Here is a 27,700-nt window from a genome sequence, read left to right on the forward strand (position 1 = left end):
ATGGTGCAGGTAGCTGACCTTTCACCTTTAAGGTGATGTTATGTTTTCAGAGACAGTGTCTCTCTGACTCGCTCTGTCATCTCTGTGGTGTCACTTTCAGGTTAGGGTTAAAGGTTACCCAGCGTCATGCTGTCTCTGTGACTGTCTTTGATGTGATAGATTGATGATGACAGTGTTCTATGTATCTAATGGTGGATGTCTGTTGTAAACTGTACTCTATGTTCAGGGAGTTTACTGTTTGAACCAAACTCATGGTGATTCATGTTGTTTGATTTCAGTCAAGAGATTTTGAACAGATTTAATATATAAATAAGCAACATAGACTGGCTTCACATTTACCCTGATTAAAGTTGGCTTTACTGATTGCATATATGTATATATTCAGCTTCTCTGTTATATATTCAGCTTCTCTGTTGTATATTCAGCTTCTCTGTTATATATTCAGCTTCTCTGTTGTAGACGTGAATGGTTGAATTCTTACGGGTTCAACTTTAACCTAATACTTTTGTGCAATAATGGAGTAATCTTTTCCTGGATTGTGAGATCCCCGTATAATCCTGTTTCACCAGACCCGGGGGAGCGGAGTGACTGGGTTAGGGAGACTGAGGTTGGGTCCCAAACCCTATTCCCTATATAATGCACTACTTTAGACCAGAGCCCTATGGAACCCTATTCCCTATATAGTGCTCTACTTATGACCAGAGATCCTATAGACCTACGACTTTGACATGAGAGTGGCACATAGTGAGGACTGAGCTCATAGTGAGCACATAGTGAGGACTGAGCTCATTGTGAGCACATAGTGAGGACTGAGCTCATAGTGAGCACATAGTGAGGACTGAGCTCATAGTGAGCACATAGTGAGGACTGAGCTCATAGTGAGCACATAGTGAGGACTGAGCTCATAGTGAGCACATAGTGAGGGCTGAGCTCCATCAGTCTAAAACTCAGATCATTCAGGCTCTGAATGACATCATTTCCTGTCAGTCGAGACACACATTCAAATGATTGATGGTCCCTATAGGGAGGAAATGTTGATGGAAAAGTCCCTGCTGTGGTTCTCTGTGGGTCTGTATGACTGATTGCTTTTGATGGACTTTAAAACATCTATGTGTGTCAGATAAGAGAGAAAAAATACATAAACTGTATATATACAAAGTACATAGATGTTTAAAATGACAGGCATTTGACAATCAAGTTGAGGACTTTATTCCATTGTGGTCCCTGTTTTAAAGTAACAAGAGTGTTCCCCGTCAGGAACAGTCTCGATCTGGAACTCCTTTTTGCTTGTTGCTGGTGTCCGTAAAGAGGATTGTAATGAACTTTACTGAAACAAACACGTGTGTTTACTGCCCATAATTAGTTATATGAATTAATTATTAATTCAAACCCCCTTGATCAATCCTCTCTTAATCAGATCTAACCTGGCTAACAGACTACTGCAACACAAACACACAGGGTGCTAGCTGGGTTCATGTAGTGGGCGTACGTTCTGAACAAGAGCCATTCTCTCTCTAAAGACGTGTTAAGGACTTCCTCTGTTACTGGAGAATAAGAGGACCTTCTCTCTCTAAAGACATGTTGCAACACTCACTACCGAGTTCCAAACTGCCTCTGGAAGCAACGTCAGCACAAGAACTGTTCGTCTGGAGCATAATGAAATGGGTTTCCATGGCCGAGCAGCCGCACACAAGCCTAAGATCACCATGCACAATGCCAAGCGTCGGCTGGAGGGGTGTAAAGCTCGCTGCTATTGGACTCTGGAGCTGTGGAAACGTGTTCTCTGGAGTGATGAATCACGCTTCACCATTTGGCAGTCCAATGGACAAATCTGGGTTTGGCGGATGCAGGAGAACACTACCTGCCCGGATGCATAGTACCAACTGTAAAGTTTGGTGGAGGAGGAGTAATGGTCTGGGGCTGTTTTTCATGGTTCGGGCCCCTTAGTTCCAGTGAAGGGAAATCTTAACGCTACAGCATACAATGACATTCTAGATGATTCTGTGCTTCCAACTTTGTGGCAACAGTTTGGGAAGGCCCTTTCCTGTTTCAGCATAAAAATATATATAAAAAAATATATATTCAGACCCTTTACTAAGTACTTTGTTGAAGCACTTTGGCAGCGATTACAGCCTCAAGTCTTCTTGGGTATGATGCTACAAGCTTGGCACCTGTATTTGGGGACAGACGGACAGACAGACAGACAGACAGACAGACAGACAGACAGACAGACAGACAGACAGACAGACAGACAGACAGACAGACAGACAGACAGACAGACAGACAGACAGACAGACAGACAGACAGACAGACAGACAGACAGACAGACAGACAGACAGACAGACAGACAGAGAAATGCAGACAGACAAACAGAGAGAGACCGACGGTAGTAACCCGCAGTGTCTGTCCTGTAGTCTGATAGTCTGGTTGTATTGTCCTGGTCTGTCCTGTAGTGTGATAGTTTGGTTGTATTGTCCTGGTCTGTCCTGTAGTCTGATAGTCTGGTTGTATTGTCCTGGTCTGTCTTGGTCTGTCCTGTAGTCTGATAGTTTGTCCGTGATGTGTACACCGAAGAACTTAAAACTTACTACCCTCTCCACTACTGTCCCGTCAATGTGGATAGGGGGGTGCACCCTCTGCTGTTTCCTGAAGTCCACAATCATCTCCTTTGTTTTGTTGACGTTGAGTGTGAGGTTATTTTCCTGACACCACACTCCGAGGGCCCTCACCTCCTCCCTGTATTACCAGAGTGGGATACGGGTTGTGTGGCATGTCAGTGAGGAAATGTTATCCATGTTGCCACTAACATACTCTGTTTGTGTCCATACTGCAGGGTAAACAGACTATTTGTGTCCATACTGCAGGGTAAACAGACTATTTGTGTCCATACTGCAGGGTAAACAGACTCTGTTTGTGTCCATACTGCAGGGTAAACAGACTATTTGTGTCCATACTGCAGGGTAAACAGACTATTTGTGCCCATACTGCAGGGTAAACAGACTCTGTTTCTGTCCATACTGCAGGGTAAACAGACTCTGTGTCCATACTGCAGGGTAAACAGACTCTATTTGTGCTCATACTGCAGGGTAAACAGACTCTATTTGTGTCCATACTGCAGGGTAAACAGACTCTGTTTGTGCTCATACTGCAGGGTAACAGACTCTATTTGTGCTCATACTGCAGGGTAAACAGACTCTATTTGTGCTCATACTGCAGGGTAAACAGACTCTATTTGTGTCCATACTGCAGGGTAAACAGACTCTATTTGTGCTCATACTGCAGGGTAAACAGACTCTATTTGTGTCCATACTGCAGGGTAAACAGACTCTATTTGTGCTCATACTGCAGGGTAACAGACTCTGTGTTCATACTGCAGGGTAAACAGACTATATTTGTGTCCATACTGGAGGGTAAACAGACTATTTGTGTCCATACTGCAGGGTAAACATACTCTATTTGTGTCCATACTGCAGGGTAAACAGACTCTGTGTCCATAGTGCAGGGTAAACAGACTCTGTTTGTGTCCATACTGCAGGGTAAACAGACTCTATTTATGTTCATACTGCAGGGTAAACAGACTCTGTTTGTGTCCATACTGCAGGGTAAACAGACTCTATTTATGTTCATACTGCAGGGTAAACAGACTCTATTTGTGTCCATACTGCAGGGTAAACAGACTCTATTTGTGTCCATACTGCAGGGTAAACAGACACTATTTGTGTCCATACTGCAGGGTAAACAGACTCTGTTTGTGTCCATACTGCAGGGTAACAGACTCTATTTGTGTCCATACTGCAGGGTAAACAGACTCTGTGTCCATACTGCAGGGTAAACAGACACTATTTGTGTCCATACTGCAGGGTAAACAGACTCTGTTTGTGTCCATACTGCAGGGTAAACAGACACTATTTGTGTCCATACTGCAGGGTAAACAGACACTATTTGTGTCCATACTGCAGGGTAAACAGACACTATTTGTGTCCATACTGCAGGGTAAACAGACTCTATTTGTGTCCATACTGCAGGGTAAACAGACTCTGTGTCCATACTGCAGGGTAAACAGACACTATTTGTGTCCATACTGCAGGGTAAACAGACTCTGTTTGTGTCCATACTGCAGGGTAAACAGACACTATTTGTGTCCATACTGCAGGGTAAACAGACACTATTTGTGTCCATACTGCAGGGTAAACAGACTCTATTTGTGTCCATACTGCAGGGTAAACAGACTCTGTTTGTGTCCATACTGCAGGGTGAACAGACACTATTTGTGCTCATACTGCAGGGTAAACAGACTCTGTTTGTGTCCATACTGCAGGGTAAACAGACACTATTTGTGTCCATACTGCAGGGTAAACAGACACTATTTGTGTCCATACTGCAGGGTGAACAGACTATTTGTGTCCATACTGCAGGGTAAACAGACTCTGTTTGTGTCCATACTGCAGGGTAAACAGACTCTGTGTCCATACTGCAGGGTAAACAGACTCTGTTTGTGTCCATACTGCAGGGTAAACAGACTCTGTGTCCATACTGCAGGGTAAACAGACTATTTGTGCCCATACTGCAGGGTAAACAGACTCTGTTTGTGTCCATACTGCAGGGTAAACAGACTCTGTTTGTGTCCATACTGCAGGGTGAACAGACTATTTGTGTCCATACTGCAGTGTAAACAGACTATTTGTGTCCATACTGCAGGGTAAACAGACTCTGTTTGTGTCCATACTGCAGGGTGAACAGACTATTTGTGTCCATACTGCAGGGTAAACAGACTCTGTTTGTGTCCATACTGCAGGGTGAACAGACTATTTGTGTCCATACTGCAGTGTAAACAGACTATTTGTGTCCATACTGCAGGGTAAACAGACTCTGTTTGTGTCCATACTGCAGGGTGAACAGACTATTTGTGTCCATACTGCAGGGTAAACAGACTCTGTTTGTGTCCATACTGCAGGGTGAACAGACTATTTGTGTCCATACTGCAGTGTAAACAGACTATTTGTGTCCATACTGCAGGGTAAACAGACTCTGTTTGTGTCCATACTGCAGGGTGAACAGACTATTTGTGTCCATACTGCAGGGTAAACAGACACTGTTGGTCTCTGTTGGCTCTCTGCTGCCACCTGCCTGCTTGTCGAATGAATTAAAAAAAAAAATTGTGTCAACTTGCCTGTTGTCAACCCATCCCTTATGGGATTAATTGACACATAAACAAACATTACAATAATTGACAGTGATAATTAAATTAGATCTTCTGGTGTTCTCTGCATTGCGCATCGCATATAAAGAGTAAAAAATATATATATATATGAAAAAAAGGTAAAGGTAAAAATCAATACATAATAGTGGTGTCTCTGTCTCTCTCTCTCTCTCTCCTCTCTCTCTCTCTCTCTCTCTCTCTCTCTCTCTCTCTCTCTCTCTCTCTCTCTCTCTCTGTCTCTGTCTCTGTCTCTGTCTCTCTCTCTCTCTCTCTCTCTCTGTCTCTCTCTCTCTCTCTCTCTCTCTCTCTCTCTCTCTCTGTCTCTCTCTCTCTCTCTCTCTCTCTCTCTGTCTCTCTCTCTCTCTCTCTCTCTCTCTCTCTCTCTCTCTCTCTCTCTCTCTCTCTCTCGCTCTCTCTCTCTCTCTCTCTCTCTCTCTGTCTCTCTCTCTCTCTCTGTCTCTCTCTCTGTCTCTCTCTCTCTCTCTCTGTCTCTCTCTCTCTCTCTCTCTCTCTCTCTCTCTCTCAATTCAATTCAATTCAATTCAATTCAATTGACTTTATTGACATGGCAAGTTCATTATTACTTACATTGTCAAAGTATACATATCGAAAAATAAAAATCAAATATATATGTATATATATACAAAATATATATATATTTATATATAAATAAATGGTGGGACCAACAGCAATAATAACAGTAGTAGTGGACATGGGATTACCATTAACAACAACTACAACAACAATATTAATCAGAACAACAATAAATTAAAGCAACAGTAGTAGACCAGTGTCAATATGACTTGAGAAGACATATGACCTGGTATGAAAGACAAAACAAAACTAAGCTAAATGGGAAATATTATCAACATTTTTCACTGGCTGTCCCTCAGGTTGTGGCAGGAGGACACATATTTGGCTGCCAAAACTGCACATTTTGGCTTTTCACCCAATAAATATTTGATTTTTTCTTCATCTTTTATAGTTTCAAATTCTTTGTATTGAGTTATAATTTTGGGAAAGAAATATGCTCTTAGGTCTGAGTATTTGTCACAGTGTAGTAGGAAATGCACCTCTGTCTCTACCTCTCCCCTGGAGCAGAGTGAGCACAGCCTGTCCTCTCTGGGCAGCCAGGTTTGTCTGTGACGACCGGTCTCTATAGCCAGACTGTGCTCACTGAGTCTGTACCTAGTCAATGTTTTCCTGAGTTTTCTATCAGTCACAGTGGTCAGATAGTCTGCCACCATGTACTGTCTGTTTAGAGCCAAATAGCATTGAAGTTTACTTTGATTTTTTGTGGTGTCTTTCCAATAGGTTATATATTTTTCTTTTTGTTTTGTGATGATTTGGTTGGGCCAGATTTTCTGAGGGCTGTCCCGAGGCTCTATGGGGTTGGTTTGGGTTGGTGAACTGAGCCTCAGAACCAGCTGGCTGAGGGGACTCTTCTCTGGTTTCATCTCTTGACATTGTAGAGCTGTGTGATGGAATGTTTTAGGGTCACTTGTTTTTAGATGGTTGTAAAATTTGATGGCTCTTTTTTCTATTCGAATGAGGAGGGGGTATTGGCCCAATTCTGCCCTACATGCGTTATTTGGAGTTTTTCTTTGTACTTGCAATACAGTCTTGCAAAACTCTGCATGCAATATTTCAGTTGGATGTTTGTCCCATTTAGTAAATTCATTATTAGAGAGTGGACCCCATACTTCACTGCCATATAGAGCAATTGGTTCTATAACTGATTGAAAAATTTTGAGCCAGATTCTAATTGGAATTTCAATTTTGATGTTCCTTTTAATGGCATAGAATGCTCTTCTTGCTTTGTCTCTCAGCTCATTCACAGCCATGTGAAAGCTACCTGTGTTGCTGATATGTAGTCCTAGATATGTGTAGGTTTTGGTGTGTTCTAATAGAACTGTGTCCAAATAGAATTTATATTTGTCATCCTTATTTCCCGACCTTTTTTGGAATATCATTATATTTGTTTTTTTTAGGTTAACGGTCAGAGCCCAGGTCTGACAGAACCTGTGAAGACGTTCTAGGTGCTGCTGTAACCCCTCTTTAGTGGGAGACAGCAGCACCAGGTCATCTGCGTACAGCAGACACTTGATTTCAGTGTTGTGTAGGGTGATACCAGGTGCTGCCGATTCTTCTAATGTTTTTGCCAATTCATTAATGTAGATGTTAAATAATGTTGGACTTATTGGGCAGCCCTGTTTCACTCCCCGCCCCTGAGAGAAGAAGTCTGTTTGCTTGTTGCCAATTTTAACCGCACATTTGTTTTTAGTGTACATTGATTTAATAAAATCATATGTTTTCCCTCCAATACCACTTTCTATTAGTTTATAAAAAAGACCTTCGTGCCAAATTGAATCAAATGCTTTCTTGAAATCTACAAAACACGAGTAGATTTTGCCTTTGTTTTGGTTAACTTGTTTATCAATTAGAGTGTGGAGGGTGTAAATGTGGTCTGTTGTACGATAATTTTTTAGAAATCCAATCTGGCTTCTGCTCAGGACGTTGTGTTCGTCAAGGAAATGATGTAGTCTGCTATTTATAATACTGCAGAGAATTTTCCCCAAGTTGCTGTTAACGCAAATTCCTCTGTAATTATTTGGGTCAAATTTGTCTCCATTTTTATAGATTGGTGTGATCAATCCCTGGTTCCAAATATCGGGGAAAATACCTGCAGTGAGGATAATGTTGAAGAGTTTGAGTATAGCCAATTTGAATTTGTGGTCTGTATATTTGATCATTTCATTTAAAATACCATCAGCACCACAGGCCTTTTTGGGTTGGAGATTGCATAGTTTTTCCAATAATTCTTCTTCTGTAATTGGGGTATCTACAGGATTCTGATAGTCTTTGACTGCTAATTCAAGGATTTGTAATTTGTAATCTCTCTCTCTCTCTGTCTCTCTCTGTATCTCTCTCTCTGTCTCTCTCTCTCTCTCTCTCTCTCTCTCTCTCTCTCTGTCTCTCTCTCTCTCTCTCTGTCTCTCTCTCTCTCTGTCTCTCTGTCTCTCTCTCTGTCTCTCTCTCTGTCTCTGTCTCTCTCGCTCTCTCTCTCTCTCTCCCTCTCTGTCTCTCTCTCTCTCTCCCTCTCTCTGTCTCTCTCTCTCTCGCTCTCTCTCTCTCTGTCTCTCTCTCTCTCTCTCTCTCTCTCTCTCTCTCTCTCTCTCTCTCTCTCTCTCTCTCTCTCTCTCTCACTCTCTCTCTCTCTCTCTCTCTCTGTCTCTCTCTCTCTCTCTCTGTCTCTCTCTCTCTCTCTGTCTCTCTCTCTCTCTCTCTGTCTCTCTGTCTCTCTCTCTGTCTCTCTCTCTGTCTCTGTCTCTCTCGCTCTCTCTCTCTCTCCCTCTCTCTGTCTCTCTCTCTCTCTCTCTCTCTCTCTCTCTGTCTCTCTCTCTCTCTCTCTCTCTCTCTCTCTCTCTCTCTCTCTCTCTCTCTCTCTCTCTCTCTCTCTCTCTCTCTCTCTCTCTCTCTCTCTGTCTCTGTCTCTCTCTCTCTCTCTGTCTCTCTCTCTCTCTCTCTGTCTCTCTCTCTCTCTCTGTCTCTGTCTCTGTCTCTCTCTCTGTCTCTCTCTCTGTCTCTCTCTCTGTCTCTCTCTCTCTCTCTCTGTCTCTCTCACCCTCCCTCTCTCTCTCCCTCCCTCTCGCCCCTTCTCGCTCTCTTTCTCTTTCCCCACAGGTATCCCCTTCCCCAAGAATTTCACCCAGATCTGTAAGAAGATAATCTGCCGTCTGTTCCGGGTGTTTGTCCACGTCTACATCCACCATTTTGACCGTATGATCCAGATGGGAGCTGAGGCCCATGTTAACACCTGCTACAAGCACTTCTACTACTTCAGCACAGAACTCAACCTCATAGACCGCAAGGAGCTGGAGCCACTGGTGAGTATAGACAGAAGTGTCCCAAATGGCTCCCTATTCCCTACATAGTGCACTACTTTAGACCAGAACCCTATGGAACCCTATTCCCTACATAGTGCACTACTTTAGACCAGAGCCCTATGGAACCCTATTCCCTATATAGTGCACTACTTTAGACCAGAGCCCTATGGAACCCTATTCCCTATATATAGTGCACTACTTTAGACCAGAGCCCTATGGAACCCTATTCCCTATATAGTGCACTACTTTAGACCAGAGCCCTATAGAACCCTATTCCTTATATATTGTACTACTTTAGACCAGGGCTGGTGAGTAATAATCCTCTCAGATATACACACGAGACTAGGGGTTTGTTAAAAGACTCTGGTCACCCGGTAGGTCTCTATTATAGAGGCTGACTGGACTGGTGTCCCCGAGAGGCTGACGGGACTGGTGTCACCTAGAGACTGACTGGACTGGTGTCAACTAGAGGCTGACTGGACTGGTGTCACCTAGAGACTGACTGGACTGGTGTCAACTAGAGGCTGACTGGACTGGTGTCACCTATGGTTATTATAGAGGCTGACGGGACTGGTGTCACCTAAAGGCTGACAGGACTGGTGTCACCTAGAGGCTGACTGGACTGGTGTCACCTATGGTTATTATAGAGGCTGACTGGACTGGTGTCCCCTAGAGGCTGACGGGACTGGTGTCACCTAGAAGCTGACTGGACTGGTGTCACCTATGGTTATTATAGAGGCTGACGGGACTGGTGTCACCTAAAGGCTGACTGGACTGGTGTCAACTAGAGGCTGACTGGACTGGTATCACCTAGAGGCTGACGGGACTGGTGTCACCTAGAGGCTAACTGGACTGGTGTCACCTAGAGGCTGACTGGACTGGTGTCAACTAGAGGTTGACTGGACTGGTGTCACCTAGAGGCTGACTGGACTGATGTCACCTAGAGGCTGACTGGACTGGTGTCACCTAGAGGCTGACTGGACTGGTGTCAACTAGAGGCTGACTGGACTGGTGTCACCTAGAGGCTGACTGGACTGGTGTCACCTAGAGGCTGACTGGACTGGTGTCAACTAGAGGCTGACTGGACTGGTATCACCTAGAGGCTGACGGGACTGGTGTCACCTAGAGGCTGACTGGACTGGTGTCACCTAGAGGCTGACTGACTGGTGTCAACTAGAGGCTGACTGGACTGGTGTCAACTAGAGGCTGACTGGACTGGTATCACCTATTGGCATACGGGACTGGTGTCACCTAGAGGCTGACTGGACTGGTGTCACCTAGAGGCTGACTGGACTGGTGTCAACTAGAGGCTGACTGGACTGGTATCACCTATTGGCATACGGGACTGGTGTCAACTAGAGGCTGACTGGACTGGTGTCACCTAGAGGCTGACTGGACTGGTGTCACCTAGAGGCTGACTGGACTGGTGTCACCTAGAGGCTGACTGGACTGGTGTCACCTAGAGGCTGACTGGACTGGTGTCCCCTAGAGGCTGACTGGACTGGTGTCACCTAGAGGCTGCCTGGACTGGTGTCAACTAGAGACTGACTGGACTGGTGTCAACTAGAGGCTGACTGGACTGGTGTCAACTAGAGACTGACTGGACTAGTGTCACCTAGAGGCTGACTGACTGGTGTCAACTAGAGGCTGACTGGACTGGTGTCACCTAGAGGCTGACTGACTGGTGTCACCTAGAGGCTGACTGGACTGGTGTCACCTAGAGGCTGACTGGACTGGTGTCAACTAGAGACTGACTGGACTGGTGTCAACTAGAGGCTGACTGGACTGGTATCACCTAGAGGCTGACTGACTGGTGTCAACTAGAGGCTGACTGACTGGTGTCAACTAGAGGCTGACTGGACTGGTATCACCTAGAGGCTGACTGGACTGGTGTCACCTAGAGGCTGACGGGACTGGTGTCCCCTAGAGGCTGACTGGACTGGTGTCAACTAGAGGCTGACTGGACTGGTATCACCTAGAGGCTGACTGGACTGGTGTCACCTAGAGGCTGACTGGACTGGTATCACCTAGAGGCTGACTGGACTGGTGTCAACTAGAGGCTGACTGGACTGGTGTCAACTAGAGGCTAACTGGACTGGTATCACCTAGAGGCTGACTGGACTGGTGTCAACTAGAGACTGACTGGACTGGTGTCACCTAGAGGCTGACTGACTGGTGTCAACTAGAGCCTGACTGGACTGGTGTCAACTAGAGGCTGACTGGACTGGTATCACCTAGAGGCTGACTGGACTGGTGTCAACTAGAGGCTGACTGACTGGTGTCACCTAGAGGCTGACTGGACTGGTGTCACCTAGAGGCTGACTGGACTGGTGTCAACTAGAGACTGACTGGACTGGTGTCACCTAGAGGCTGACTGGACTGGTGTCACCTAGCAACTAGAGGCTGACTGGACTGGTGTCCCCTAGAGGCTGACTGGACTGGTGTCACCTAGAGGCTGACTGACTGGTGTCAACTAGAGGCTGACTGGACTGGTGTCACCTAGAGGCTGACTGACTGGTGTCACCTAGAGGCTGACTGGACTGGTGTCACCTAGATGTTGACTGGACTGGTGTAAAGCAGCATTATAATAGATGTTCTATGTTTTCTTCAACATGTGCTGTTGCCTGGTCAGTGTTCCTTTAGAAAACATTCTAGTTTAGTTGTAGGTTTTCATTGTATTCCATTTTCCCCTCTTGTCTACTTCCTCTATCAGCCTCCATACTGTGGAACAGGGAGATGTAATCAGGCCTCTATCAGCCTCCATACAGTGGAACAGGGAGATGTACTCAGTCCTCTATCAGCCTCCATATAGTGGAACAGGGAGATGTAATCAGGCCTCTATCAGCCTCCATACAGTGGAACAGGGAGATGTAATCAGGCCTCTATCAGCCTCCATACAGTGGAACAGGGAGATGTAATCAGGCCTCTATCAGCCTCCATACAGTGGAACAGGGAGATGTAATCAGGCCTCTATCGGCCTCCATACAGTGGAACAGGGAGATGTAATCAGGCCTCTATCAGCCTCCATACAGTGGAACAGGGAGATGTAATCAGGCCTCTATCAGCCTCCATACAGTGGAACAGGGAGATGTACTCAGGCCTCTATCAGCCTCCATACAGTGGAACAGGGAGATGTAATCAGGCCTCTATCAGCCTCCATACAGTGGAACAGGGAGATGTAATCAGGCCTCTATCAGCCGCCATACAGTGGAACAGGGAGATGTAATCAGGCCTCTATCAGCCTCCATACAGTGGAACAGGGAGATGTAATCAGGCCTCTATCAGCCGCCATACAGTGGAACAGGGAGATGTAATCAGGCCTCTATCAGCCTCCATACAGTGGAACAGGGAGATGTACTCAGGCCTCTATCAGCCTCCATACAGTGGAACAGGGAGATGTAATCAGGCCTCTATCAGCCTCCATACAGTGGAACAGGGAGATGTAATCAGGCCTCTATCAGCCTCCATACTGTGGAACAGGGAGATGTAATCAGGCCTCTATCAGCCTCCATACTGTGGAACAGGGAGATGTAATCAGGCCTCTATCAGCCTCCATACAGTGGAACAGGGAGATGTAATCAGGCCTCTATCAGCCTCCATACTGTGGAACAGGGAGATGTAATCAGGCCTCTATCAGCCTCCATACAGTGGAACAGGGAGATGTAATCAGCCTCTATCAGCCTCCATACTGTGGAACAGGGAGATGTAATCAGGCCTCTATCAGCCTCCATACAGTGGAACAGGGAGATGTACTCAGGCCTCTATCAGCCTCCATACTGTGGAACAGGGAGATGTAATCAGGCCTCTATCAGCCTCCATACAGTGGAACAGAGAGATGTACTCAGGCCTCTATCAGCCTCCATACAGTGGAACAGGGAGATGTACTCAGGCCTCTATCAGCCTCCATACTGTGGAACAGGGAGATGTACTCAGGCCTCTATCAGCCTCCATACAGTGGAACAGGGAGATGTAATCAGGCCTCTATCAGCCTCCATACAGTGGAACAGGGAGATGTACTCAGGCCTCTATCAGCCTCCATACAGTGGAACAGGGAGATGTACTCAGGCCTCTATCAGCCTCCATACAGTGGAACAGATAGATGTAATCAGGCCTCTATCAGCCTCCATACAGTGTAACAGAGAGATGTAATCAGGCCTCTATCAGCCTCCATACAGTGGAACAGAGAGATGTAATCAGGCCTCTATCAGCCTCCATACAGTGGAACAGAGAGATGTAATCAGGCCTCTATCAGCCTCCATACAGTGGAACAGGGAGATGTAATCAGCCTCTATCAGCCTCCATACAGTGGAACAGGGAGATGTAATCAGGCCTCTATCAGCCTCCATACAGTGGAACAGGGAGATGTACTCAGGCCTCTATCAGTCTCCATACAGTGGAACAGGGAGATGTAATCAGGCCTCTATCAGCCTCCATACAGTGGAACAGGGAGATGTAATCAGGCCTCTATCAGCCTCCATACAGTGGAACAGAGAGATGTAATCAGGCCTCTATCAGCCTCCATACAGTGGAACAGGGAGATGTACTCAGGCCTCTATCAGCCTCCATACAGTGGAACAGGGAGATGTAATCAGGCCTCTATCAGCCTCCATACAGTGGAACAGAGAGATGTAATCAGGCCTCTATCAGCCTCCATACAGTGGAACAGGGAGATGTAATCAGGCCTCTATCAGCCTCCATACAGTGGAACAGGGAGATGTAATCAGGCCTCTATCAGCCTCCATACAGTGGAACAGGGAGATGTAATCAGCCTCTATCAGCCTCCATACAGTGGAACAGGGAGATGTAATCAGGCCTCTATCAGCCTCCATACAGTGGAACAGGGAGATGTACTCAGGCCTCTATCAGTCTCCATACAGTGGAACAGGGAGATGTAATCAGGCCTCTATCAGCCTCCATACAGTGGAACAGGGAGATGTAATCAGGCCTCTATCAGCCTCCATACAGTGGAACAGGGAGATGTAATCAGGCCTCTATCAGCCTCCATACAGTGGAACAGGGAGATGTAATCAGGCCTCTATCAGCCTCCATACAGTGGAACAGGGAGATGTAATCAGCCTCTATCAGCCTCCATACTGTGGAACAGGGAGATGTAATCAGGCCTCTATCAGCCTCCATACAGTGGAACAGGGAGATGTACTCAGGCCTCTATCAGCCTCCATACTGTGGAACAGGGAGATGTAATCAGGCCTCTATCAGCCTCCATACAGTGGAACAGAGAGATGTACTCAGGCCTCTATCAGCCTCCATACAGTGGAACAGGGAGATGTACTCAGGCCTCTATCAGCCTCCATACTGTGGAACAGGGAGATGTACTCAGGCCTCTATCAGCCTCCATACAGTGGAACAGGGAGATGTAATCAGGCCTCTATCAGCCTCCATACAGTGGAACAGGGAGATGTACTCAGGCCTCTATCAGCCTCCATACAGTGGAACAGGGAGATGTACTCAGGCCTCTATCAGCCTCCATACAGTGGAACAGATAGATGTAATCAGGCCTCTATCAGCCTCCATACAGTGTAACAGAGAGATGTAATCAGGCCTCTATCAGCCTCCATACAGTGGAACAGAGAGATGTAATCAGGCCTCTATCAGCCTCCATACAGTGGAACAGAGAGATGTAATCAGGCCTCTATCAGCCTCCATACAGTGGAACAGGGAAATGTAATCAGCCTCTATCAGCCTCCATACAGTGGAACAGGGAGATGTAATCAGGCCTCTATCAGCCTCCATACAGTGGAACAGGGAGATGTACTCAGGCCTCTATCAGTCTCCATACAGTGGAACAGGGAGATGTAATCAGGCCTCTATCAGCCTCCATACAGTGGAACAGGGAGATGTAATCAGGCCTCTATCAGCCTCCATACAGTGGAACAGGGAGATGTAATCAGGCCTCTATCAGCCTCCATACAGTGGAACAGGGAGATGTAATCAGGCCTCTATCAGCCTCCATACAGTGGAACAGGGAGATGTAATCAGCCTCTATCAGCCTCCATACTGTGGAACAGGGAGATGTAATCAGGCCTCTATCAGCCTCCATACAGTGGAACAGGGAGATGTACTCAGGCCTCTATCAGCCTCCATACTGTGGAACAGGGAGATGTAATCAGGCCTCTATCAGCCTCCATACAGTGGAACAGGGAGATGTAATCAGGCCTCTATCAGCCTCCATACAGTGGAACAGGGAGATGTAATCAGGCCTCTATCAGCCTCCATACAGTGGAACAGGGAGATGTAATCAGGCCTCTATCAGCCTCCATACAGTGGAACAGAGAGATGTACTCAGGCCTCTATCAGCCTCCATACAGTGGAACAGGGAGATGTACTCAGGCCTCTATCAGCCTCCATACTGTGGAACAGGGAGATGTACTCAGGCCTCTATCAGCCTCCATACAGTGGAACAGGGAGATGTAATCAGGCCTCTATCAGCCTCCATACAGTGGAACAGGGAGATGTACTCAGGCCTCTATCAGCCTCCATACAGTGGAACAGGGAGATGTACTCAGGCCTCTATCAGCCTCCATACAGTGGAACAGAGAGATGTAATCAGGCCTCTATCAGCCTCCATACAGTGTAACAGAGAGATGTAATCAGGCCTCTATCAGCCTCCATACAGTGGAACAGAGAGATGTAATCAGGCCTCTATCAGCCTCCATACAGTGGAACAGAGAGATGTAATCAGGCCTCTATCAGCCTCCATACAGTGGAACAGGGAGATGTAATCAGTCTGGTTCTGGTCGGCAGTACACGGCAGGGACAGACAGATGTCTTCTGCCAGCTCCTGTGAGTCCTTCTCATTTGGCCTTATGGTGGCTCAGGAGAGAGATTAGGACAAGAGGAGTGATGGGGGAATGGCCTGCAGGAATATATTTGTTCCTGCAGGCCAGCTCTTGTGTCGTATAGATCTCCTAGGCAACAGAACATAAACAAATACAGCAGCACACATGAAGCAAAAATAAGGACCAGGACGACTGGAGGTCTTGGTGTTACCCTTCTACTGGCCCTGGTCGATGGAAGGAAGGCTGTTGCCTAGCTGTGAGTTCTCTGGGTGTGCTATCAGGTTGACCTTGCTGCCTAATAGGCTGACAGCCAGTGTGTATTAGCAGGCCATCTGGCTAGGTGTGTTAGTACGTTGACCTTGAGAGTAGTGATGTCCCTCTCACCAAGGTGGAGCTCAGCTCCGTTTGCCAGCCTGTCACTGTGCCAAACTCCTTCTCTCCGCCGATACAGGGACTCACACCTGTCTTGACCGAACAGTTGTCATGAAATACTATCGAACGGTGTTGTTGATTAGAAATGAATTGAATGTTGAATCAGTCTCTAGTAACTTATTTATCTCTTCCAGAAAGATATGACGTCTGGGATGTGTCACTGAGGTGTTGTAGCAGAACCACCGGTGCTGCTGATGGTCTGGCAGGAGGTTACCATGGCTACGCTGTGGGAGGGGTCCCGTGAGCAGCAGAGATGCCTCTGAAGCTTTATGACATCATCACTGTGCGTCTGGTAGCCCGGAGAAGAACCTGTTACCTGCAGATACGCCTGCCAGGCTGGATGCGCACTGTAGCGAAGACAGACTACTACTATTTGTACGATCAACACTGTAGCAGAGACTACTAGACTCTGCTGTAGTCTGTCATGTTAAACAACTCTCTCTATAACACCAGATCACAGAGGAGGAGCTGATTAACTCATGTTTGCATGAGTTGATTATGTTCTATATGAGAGTATGACTACTAGGACCACTTACTGACTGACTGATTCACTGGCAGGCTGGCTGACTGTTTCACTGGCCAGTTGGATGACTAACTAATTAACTGGCTGGCTGACTGACTGATTAACTGGCCAGCTGGCTGTCTGACTGTTTCACTGGCCAGCTGGCTGGCTGACTGTTTCACTGGCCAGCTGGATGACTGACTGATTAACTGGCCAGCTGGCTGGCTGACTGTTTCACTGGCCAGCTGGATGACTGACTGATTACCTGGCCAGCTGGATGACTGACTGATTACCTGGCCAGCTGGCTGGCTGACTGATTACCTGGCCAGCTGGATGACTGACTGATTAACTGGCCAGCTGGCTGGCTGACTGTTTCACTGGCCAGCTGGATGACTGACTGATTACCTGGCCAGCTGGATGACTGACTGATTAACTGGCCAGCTGGCTGGCTGACTGTTTCACTGGCCAGCTGGATGACTGACTGATTACCTGGCCAGCTGGATGACTGACTGATTACCTGGCCAGCTGGCTGGCTGACTGATTAACTGGCCAGCTGGCTGGCTGACTGATTAACTGGCCAGCTGGCTGGCTGACTGATTACCTGGCCAGCTGGCTGGCTGACTGATTAACTGGCCAGCTGGATGACTGACTGATTACCTGGCCAGCTGGCTGGCTGACTGGTTCACTGGCCAGCTGGCTGGCTGACTGTCAAATCAAAACGTAGGAATGGCATCCTATTCCTTATATAGTGCACTACTGTTGACCAGGGCCCTATGGGACCTTACGGGCTATGGGCAAAGGCAGTGCACTATACAGTTCATTCGGAAAGTATTCAGACCCCTTGACTTTTTCTACATTTTGTTACGTTACAGCCTTATTCTAAAATTGATTACATACATTTTTTCCTAATCAATCTACACGCAATACCCCATAATGACAAAGCAAAAACAGGTTTTTAGAAAAACAGAAATACCTTATTTACATATGTATTCAGACCCTTTGCTATAAGACTTGAAATTGAGCTCAGGTGCATCCTGTTTCCATTGGTCATCCTTGAGATGTTTCTACAACTTGATTGGAGTCCAGCTGTGGTAAATTAAATTGATTGGACATGATTCGGAAAGGCACACACCTGTCTATATAAGGTCCCACAGTTGACAGTGCACGTCAGAGCAAAAACCAAGCCATGAGGTTGAAGGAATTGTCTTTAGAGCTCCAATACCGGATTGTGTCGAGGCACAGATCTGGGGAAGGGTACCAAACATTTTCTGTAGCTTTGAAGATCCCCAAGAAAACAGTGGCCTCCATCATTCTAAAATTGAAAAAGTTTGGAACCACCAAGACTCTTCCTAGAGCTGGCCTCCTAGCAAAACTGAGCAATCGGGGGAGAAGGGCCTTGGTCAGGGAGGTGACCAAGAACCCGATGGTCACTCTGACAGCGCTTCAGAGTTCCTCCAAGCCTGCTTGGAGTTTTCCAAAAGGCACCTAAAGACTCTCAGACCATGAGAAACAAGATTATCTGGAGGAAACCTGGCACCATCCCTACGGTGAAGCATGGTGGTGGCAGCATCATGCTGTGGGGATGTTTTTCAGTGGCAGGGACAGGGAGACTAGTCAGGATCGAGGGTAAGATGAATGGAGCAAAGTACAGAGAGATCCTTGGTGAAAACCTGCTCCAGAGCTCTCAGGACCTCAGACTGGGACGAAGGTTCACCTTCCAACAGAACAACGACCCTAAGCACACAACCAAGACAATGCAGGAGTGGCTTCGGGACAAGTCTCTGAATGTCCTTGAGTGGCCCAGCCAGAGCCCGGACTTGAGCCCGATCGAACATCTCTGGAAAGACCTGAAAATAGCTCCCCATATAACCTGACAGAGCTTGAGAGAATCTGCAGAGAAGAATGGGAGAAACTCCCCAAATACAGGTGTGCCAAGCTTGTAGCATCATACCCAAGAAGACTCGAGGATGTCATTACAGCCAAAGGTGCTTCAACAAAGTACTAAGTAAAGGGTCTGAATACTTATGCAAATGTGATATTGCCGTTTTTTTTTTTGTAGTTTCATTGGTCCTTTCAGGTGTCCGTCATGATCTTGGTGTAGTTTTATTGGTCCTTTCAGGTGTTCATCCATCATGATCCTGTTTTTCATTACTTCACCATGAGGACTTCTTTCTATGTAAATTAACTTGTTGTGCTGGCATCCTTAGCCTAGTGAATATGTATTTATGATACTTTAGCAACACTACAATCAAGTTTGTTATTCAATCATCAGTCTGTAACTTGACTGTTCAGTTTACAATAATAACCAACACAAAGCGTCTGACCTACAAAGTGATGATAATATATCATAAACTAGACACTGACACTTATTTACAATTATTTTTAACATTTAGTTTGACTGTTTATGATTCCATGTAAACATTACTACACCAGAAACAATAAAGTGTATTTTGATTCCTTCCAGAAAAAAAGTGTATTATCTTTTCACAAGGTGATTTTATACAGTACATGCCTACTGGTGTTGTTTGCGATACAGAATGGGCTCATCTGTTGTTGAGAGAAACACAGCAGTTCAATCTCTTATTCTGAGCTCATTAGTTTAGCTTAGTTTACTTATACACTATCTGTGATTAGATGGATTATAGATAGCACAGAGGCTAACATGCTAACCCCCACCGTGATTAGATGGATAATAGATAGCATGTTAGCCTCTGTGCTAACCCTCACTGTGACTAGATTGATAATAGATAGCACAGAGGCTAACATGCTAACCCTCACTGTGATTAGATGGGAGATAGAAAGCACAGAGGCTAACATGCTAACCCTCCCTGTGATTAGATGGGTGATAGAAAGCACAGAGGCTAACATGCTAACCCTCACTGTGGTTAGATGGGTGATAAATAGCACAGAGGCTAACATACTAACACCTCACTGTGATTAGATGGGTGATAAATAGCACAGAGGCTAACATTGCTAACACCCTCACTGTGATTAGACGGGTGAAAAATAGCACAGAGGCTAACATGCTAACACCTCACTGTGATTAGATGGGTGATAAATAGCACAGAGGCTAACATGCTAACACCCTCACTGTGATTAGACGGGTGATAAATAGCACAGAGGCTAACATGCTAACACCTCAACGTAGGAAGAGTTCTCTCCATGGACAGCCACTCACAGTGCTTTAAATCCACCAGTGTGTTTTTTTTAATTCACCTCAGAGGTTCTCAACATGGATTAAAGTCAAGGTTGATCCTCACCACAGCTAATTAAAAAGAGAGTTGTCTAATCAATCAGATCCATGTACAACAGTAGGCTAATATATAAAGCTGACCAGGCACTCACAGCCCACCTCTACAGTACCTCTCACCTCAGTGGAGCTAAGTGTGTCTCTGTCTGAGTCTGTCTAACCGAAGAGGAGGTTTAATGCTGGCGTGTCAGTTGGTACATAATTGACTTATTCCTCGTAGCTAACGCTGCGACAATCGTCTGCCACCGGGAGTCTTGTCTTTGGGCCACAGCTTGCGCCCCTTGTCCCATGAGAGACCCATCTCTTGCAGCTCAGCCTACCAGTCGGTGGTACAGCCTAGACGTTTCCTCCATGGGTGAGGAGGCCAGCAGCCCGCCGGTGTGTGTTCAGATCGTGTCGATGATCTTCCTGGTGTGTTTCGGCCTGTACTGCATCGTGAAGGGCGTGTCCTTCGGCTTCTTCAACTGGTGGTATATCCTGGGAGGATCGTGTATCGTGGCGGCAGCTTTCGCATCATTCAGGGTATATGAGGTGTGTATTGTCTCTGCCCAGAGGGAGATCTGTGAGGGACAGCCCTGTGGACCAGAGACAGCCCTGTGGACCAGAGACAGCCCTGTGGACCTGAGACAGTCCTGTGGACCCGGACCTTAGAGTGATCCAGAGACTAGTGACAGCCCTGTGGTCCAGAGACAGCCCTGTGGACCAGAGACAGCCCTGTGGTCCAGAGACTAGTGACAGCCCTGTGGACCAGAGACAGCCCTGTGGACCAGAGACTAGTGACAGCCCTGTGGACCAGAGACAGCCCTGTGGTCCAGAGACTAGTGACAGCCCTGTGGTCCAGAGACTAGTGACAGCCCTGTGGACCAGAGACTAGGAACAGCCCTGTGGACTCAGACCACAGAGTGACCCAGAGACTAGGGACAGCCCTGTGGACCAGAGACAGCCCTGTGGTCCAGAGACTAGGGACAGTCCTGTGGACTCAGACCACAGAGTGACCCAGAGACTAGGGACAGCCCTGTGGACTCAGACCACAGAGTGACCCAGAGACTAGTGACAGCCCTGTGGACCAGAGACAGCCCTGTGGACTCAGACCACAGAGTGACCCAGAGACTAGGAACAGCCCTGTGGACTCAGACCAGAGTGACCCAGAGACTAGGGACAGCCCTGTGGACTCAGACCACAGAGTGACCCAGAGACTAGGAACAGCCCTGTAGCAGACAGAAGACCCTGCGAGGAGACCGTGGGGGTAACAGCCAGATACAGACTGGATTTCTACTGGACACTCAACCCAGGAACACTGACCTATCCTGAACTATCTGGATATAAAATGGATAGAAATAAGGACAGAATAACTCCAGTATTACAGACTTGTGCCATGAAATAATAGTGTACTGCTTTAGTATTAGGTGGTATGCTTTGTTGCACTCATCTCTTTTGTACTTTTAAAAAAAAGTATCACACAAGTCATATATCACAGATAAGAATTTAATCACAAAACGTTTTAATTTTAAGGATACCATTTTCTTACTAAGTAATGGTTTCTTAAAGACATTTACATCTGATATTACAGCAGGCTGCCATGTATGTTACACTATACAGATGTAGGATCTTCATTTGATCACTTTTTTTGTTGTTGGGAATTTTCCTGCACAGCTGGAAATGCAAACTTGTAGTGTATATTCAAGGTTTAAAAAGGCTTTTACATTTTTGAATTTCCACTTTAAAATGTCAGACTTGATTTGCCCTAATGAAAAATGTATTATAACCCACGTAATAATTCACATCTCCTGTTGCTGCAGGATTATTTTCCAGCTGTAGCAAACTGGCTCAAATTAAGATCCTACATCTGTAAGGTCAACAGTTACACTGTTGTTATCGGTCAGCCGGCGACTATCATAGTCTGTGTCCCAAATGGCACTATTCCCTTTCCAGTGCACTACTTTTGACCAGGGCCCCTAGGTAGTGCACTGTACAGTATGGGGAATAGGGTGGACGGTTCATCAGAACAGAAGAATCAACAACAACAAAACATCTTAACATCAATGATTACCGTTTTGAAAGTCAGTTTTATGATTGGACAAAGTTAGCACATAACTTGGAATACACAATATGCGCAAAATACTAGTCTGTGAATCCCTTGTAAGAGGATTTCTTAAACCATGTAACTTTATAATTCTCCGTACAACGCAGTGATAGTGGGAATACTTCGTACTGTCGTTTTTGGCTTAGCACAAGGTTATCCAGCTTCTTCTGCGGAGCAGTCGATACCAGCATAGGTGAACTTCTCATACAGGGTGGTGTTGACATATGTCTAGAAACAACAGGAAACAGGAAACAGGAACAGGAAGTGAAATAGTGTTAGGTACTTAATTAACTGATAGAGAAAGCTTGCAATGGGCTACTGTCATTCCTTGGTACCTACGTTACGGCTACTACTTCCTACTGAAACTTCAAATCCTCTGCTGAATGTCCTATGTGTTTTTTTTTTTTTTTTTTTTTTAACCAATGACGGAGTAGATGAATGAGTAAAAAATAAAGTGTGTTTTACCTTCCTCTCCTCCAGCATCCTGTTGAGAGAGACCAGTATCTGTTGGAACGAGGGTCTCTCGTAGGGCTTTTCTCTCCAGCACTGCCGCATAAGGTCATACCTGGACACAACACAGGACAGGGGTGGTATACGGTTTTAATACATACCGCAAATAAACTTGAATCTGATTTGAACTTATTTTTTAAATGTTTTTAAAACTGTATCCTTCATTCTGTTTCCTTCATGCGTGTCTCTGTATCCCGCGTGTCTCTGTATTATGTATGTCTCTGTATCCTGCGTGTCTCTGTATCCTGCGTGTCTCTGTATCCTGCGTGTCTCTGTATCCTGCGTGTCTCTGTATCCTGCGTGTCTCTGTATCCTGCGTGTCTCTGTATCCTGCGTGTCTCTATATCCTGTGTCTCTGTATCCTGTGTGTCTCTGTATCCTGTGTGTCTCTGTATCCTGCGTGTCTCTATATCCTGTGTCTCTGTATCCTGTGTGTCTCTGTATCCTGTGTGTCTCTGTATCCTGTGTGTCTCTGTATCCTGTGTGTCTCTATATCCTGTGTGTCTCTATATCCTGTGTGTCTCTGTATCCTGTGTGTTTTTGTATCCTGCGTGTCTCTGTATCCTGCGTGTCTCTGTATCCTGTGTGTCTCTGTATCCTGTGTGTCTCTGTATCCTGCGTGTCTCTGTATCCTGCGTGTCTCTGTATCCTGTGTGTCTCTGTATCCTGTGTGTCTCTGTATCCTGTGTGTCTCTGTATCCTGTGTGTCTCTATATCCTGTGTCTCTGTATCCTGTGTGTCTCTGTATCCTGTGTGTTTTTGTATCCTGCGTGTCTCTGTATCCTGCGTGTCTCTGTATCCTGTGTGTCTCTGTATCCTGTGTGTCTCTGTATCCTGTGTGTCTCTGTATCCTGTGTGTCTCTATATCCTGTGTCTCTGTATCCTGCGTGTCTCTGTATCCTGCGTGTCTCTGTATCCTGTGTGTCTCTGTATCCTGCGTGTCTCTGTATCCTGTGTGTCTCTGTATCCTGTGTGTCTCTGTATCCTGCGTGTCTCTGTATCCTGCGTGTCTCTGTATCCTGCGTGTCTCTATATCCTGTGTGTCTCTGTATCTTCAGCAGAGCCCTGATTAGACTATCATCTCCAGACTACTTACACCTCATCGTCACAGTTGAGTGGTTTCTCCAGCCGGTAGCTCTGAGGGAGTTTCTCATACAGCTCTGCACACGTCATCCCACAGTACGGAGTACCTCCTGATTACACAGGTCAACACAAAATACACTCTACATGATAAGACGCACACACAGTAATGTACACACACTGGACGTATCAGGCTGCACTTCTAATCCATTGTCAATATAGTAGATTATTACCCTGAAAACAAACCTAATTACCATGGATTTAAATCTAATTATCCTGGATACAAACCTAATTACCCTGAAAACAAATCTAATTACCGTGGATACAAACCTAATTATCATGGATATAAACTTAATTATCATGGATATAAACTTAATTATCCTGGATACAAACCTAATTATCCTGGATACAAACCTAATTATCCTGGATACAAACTTAATTATCCTGGATATAAACCTAATTATCCTGGATACTAACCTAATTATCATGGATACAAACCTAATTACCCTGGATTTAAACCTAATTATCATGGATACAAACCTAATTACCCTGGATTTAAACCTAATTATCCTGGATATAAACCTAATTATCCTGGATACAAACCTAATTATCCTGGATACAAACTTAATTATCCTGGATATAAACCGAATTATCCTGGATACAAACCTAATTATCCTGGATACAAACTTAATTATCCTGGATATAAACCTAATTATCCTGGATACTAACCTAATTATCCTGGATACAAACCTAATTACCCTGGATTTAAACCTAATTATCCTGGATATAAACCTAATTATCCTGGATATAAACCTAATTATCCTGGATACAAACCTAATTATCCTGGATTTAAACCTAATTATCCTGGATACAAACCTAATTATCCAGATACAAACTTAATTATCCTGGATATAAACCTAATTACCATGGATTTAAACCTAATTATCCTGGATACAAACCTAATTATCCAGATATAAACCTAATTATCCTGGATACAAACCTAATTATCCAGATACAAACCTAATTATCCTGGATACAAACCTAATTATCCTGGATATAAACCTAATTATCCTGGATACAAACCTAATTATCCAGATACAAACCTAATTATCCAGATACAAACCCAATTATCCTGGATACAAACTTAATTATCCTGGATTTAAACCTAATTATCCTGGATTTAAACCTAATTATCCTGGATTTAAACCTAATTATCCAGATATAAACCTAATTATCCTGGATACTAACCTAATTATCCTGGATACAAACTTAATTATCCTGGATATAAACCTAATTATCCTGGATTTAAACCTAATTATCCTGGATTTAAACCTAATTATCCAGATATAAACCTAATTATCCTGGATACTAACCTAATTATCCTGGATACTAACCTAATTATCCTGGATTTAAACCTAATTATCCTGGATTTAAACCTAATAACCCTGGATTTAAACCTAATTATCCTGGATACAAACCTAATTATCCTGGATATAAACCTAATTATCCTGGATATAAACCTAATTATCCTGGATATAAACCTAATTATCCTGGATACAAACCTAAACTGACGATCTCCCAGAGAAGTACACCATAAGACCATCTGGAGAGAGAAGGGGAAGAGAGAGAGAGGAGAAAGAGAGAGAGAGAGAGGAGAGAGAGAGGTGATAGAGATTAAATCAGTGTACACAGTCAGTCCATATAGTGTAACTGTATTTTAAAGTTCATTGTGCAGCTGTCACTACCAGTGTTTAGATGATAGTTTCAGTATTTTGGAACTGGAATATAAAGTTCTGTATGAAACAGTTTTAACGTATTTGGGTATGAAACAGTTTAACGTATTCGGTATGAAACAGTTTAACGTATTCGGTATGAAACAGTTTTAACGTATTCGGTATGAAACAGTTTAACGTATTCGGTATGAAACAGTTTTAACGTATTCGGTATGAAACAGTTTAACGTATTCGGTATGAAACAGTTTAACGTATTCGGTATGAAACAGTTTTAACGTATTCGGTATGAAACAGTTTAACGTATTCGGTATGAAACAGTTTAACGTATTCGGTATGAAACAGTTTAACGTATTCGGTATGAAACAGTTTTAACGTATTCGGTATGAAACAGTTTAACGTATTCGGTATGAAACAGTTTAACGTATTCGGTATGAAACAGTTTTAACGTATTCGGTATGAAACAGTTTAACGTATTCGGTATGAAACAGTTTAACGTATTCGGTATGAAACAGTTTAACGTATTCGGTATGAAACAGTTTAACGTATTCGGTATGAAACAGCTTAATTAACGAAGACCTGCATCACTGTTCTGAGAGCTTTGCCGTTTCTAAAAGGACATTTTTCGGGTGTTTTTGGGAGCCTTCATTCGTGATTTTTCAGGTGGGCCCCCATACTACACAACAAGGATGAAGAAGTGAATTGCTGTTTAGGGTAAGTTTCACAAAAACTAGTGAAATCACAAAAAGGTGTCTGGACCCTTCTAGAACATTCCACTTCCATTAAAAAAAACTAAAAACTTGTCGTTTGAAAGATGCAGTACTCACACGTCACTGTTGGTGGTGTAGACACTGTAGTTCAGTGATTCTATGGCCATCCACCTGACAGGTAATCGTCCCTGTGAGTCACACACAGTGAAGATGTCTTTGTCAATAAAGATTTAGCACCAATAAAGTAATAATAATAGTAATATAATAATTAATAATAATTTTTATAAAGTAAAAATATGTTTGATGCCTTCTGTGCCCATATGAATAACCCCTATGATGTAACTGGAATGATGAGATAGATGTTCTTCTTCTCTGTTTTTGTTATATTATTTCACTGCCATACTGTGTTGGATCTTGTCCAGCCATCTTGTCTCAAGAGGACCACAATGGAATAAGTCCCAGACTGTATTGTGTGTTAGCCTCCATGATTTTATTCATGTGCATGTACGGCTTTTAAGTTTTATGTGTGCTTGTTTTTTTTAAATGGTCGAATTAATAAACTAAACTTAACTAAAGCTAATAAGAGTGGTAATAGTGGGCAGCCCTGGCGTGTGCCTCTCCCCAACGGGAAGGTAGGCTTCTGTTTGTGACCACAGCGGCCTGAGAGGATCATATGATTTCATAGTATAAAACCCTTGTGATTTATGTCGACATTAAGTTTTGTCAGTTTCAGAGACTCTTACCATCGTCTTCTTCACATAGACCTCCTGACCTCTGGACAGACCAAAGTCAGCTATCTTGGCCACAAAGTTCTCTCCTACCAGGATGTTTCTGGCTGCCAGGTCTCTGTGGATAAACTAGAAATCACAAGAGATCTGGTCAGAATATACAACTCACAAGAATAAATCCTACAGTATGTGCTACGTTTATGGGATGTTATGACTAAAAGCGCACTCTCTTGTCTCTGGGATCTGAAACATAAAATAACGCACTGACTTAGCCTGGTCCCAGATTCGTTTGGGCTGTACCGAGCCTGGTCCCAGATCAGTTTGGGCTGTACCGAGCCTGGTCCCAGATCAGTTTGGGCTGTACCTAGTCTGGTCCCAGATCAGTTTGGTCTGTACCTAGTCTGGTCCCAGATTAGTTTGGGCTGTACCTAGTCTGGTCCCAGATTAGTTTGGGCTGTACCTAGTCTGGTCCCAGATTAGTTTGGGCTGTACCTAGTCTGGTCCCAGATCAGTTTGGGCTGTACCTAGTCTGGTCCCAGATCAGTTTGGTCTATACCTCGGGCCACGTCTTCAGTACTGACCTGTTTCTGAGCCAGGTAGTCGATGCCTCGGGCCACGTCTTCAGTACTGACCTGTTTCTGAGCCAGGTAGTCCATGCCTCGGGCCAGGTCTCCAGTACTGACCTGTTTCTGAGCCAGGTAGTCCATGCCTCGGGCCAGGTCTCCAGTACTGACCTGTTTCTGAGCCAGGTAGTCCATGCCTCGGGCCACGTCTCCAGTACTGACCTGTTT

General features: G+C 45.0%; 2 protein-coding genes across 4 annotated transcripts in view; one reads left to right on the forward strand and one right to left on the reverse strand.

Moving 5' to 3' along the window:
- Positions 1-17,413, forward strand: part of LOC120036884 (MOB kinase activator 3B-like) — a 65,096-nt gene extending 47,683 nt beyond the window's left edge. Inside the window, exons 3-4 of one of the 2 annotated variants that reach the window (XM_038983182.1) lie at positions 8,885-9,087; positions 16,455-17,413. In XM_038983182.1, the coding sequence (XP_038839110.1) occupies positions 8,885-9,087; positions 16,455-16,460 (209 nt within the window). In that variant the 3' untranslated portion in view covers positions 16,461-17,413. Of the gene's footprint in view, positions 1-8,884; positions 9,088-16,450 lie in introns of both variants that reach the window. The other variant, XM_038983181.1, reaches the window with a different exon arrangement.
- Positions 17,414-21,537: 4,124 nt separating this feature from the next.
- Positions 21,538-27,700, reverse strand: part of tek (TEK tyrosine kinase, endothelial) — a 68,001-nt gene continuing 61,838 nt past the window's right edge. For both annotated transcript variants that reach the window (XM_038983172.1, XM_038983171.1), the window contains 6 exons: positions 26,925-27,038; positions 26,299-26,369; positions 25,304-25,344; positions 23,758-23,854; positions 22,617-22,716; positions 21,538-22,379 (listed from right to left, as the gene is read on the reverse strand). In XM_038983172.1, coding sequence (XP_038839100.1) covers positions 22,305-22,379; positions 22,617-22,716; positions 23,758-23,854; positions 25,304-25,344; positions 26,299-26,369; positions 26,925-27,038 — 498 coding nt within the window. In that variant the 3' untranslated portion in view covers positions 21,538-22,304. The remainder of the gene's footprint in view (positions 22,380-22,616; positions 22,717-23,757; positions 23,855-25,303; positions 25,345-26,298; positions 26,370-26,924; positions 27,039-27,700) is intronic.

Source organism: Salvelinus namaycush, unplaced genomic scaffold, assembly GCF_016432855.1.
Source record: "Salvelinus namaycush isolate Seneca unplaced genomic scaffold, SaNama_1.0 Scaffold15, whole genome shotgun sequence".
NCBI classification, from domain to species: Eukaryota; Metazoa; Chordata; class Actinopteri; order Salmoniformes; family Salmonidae; genus Salvelinus; species Salvelinus namaycush.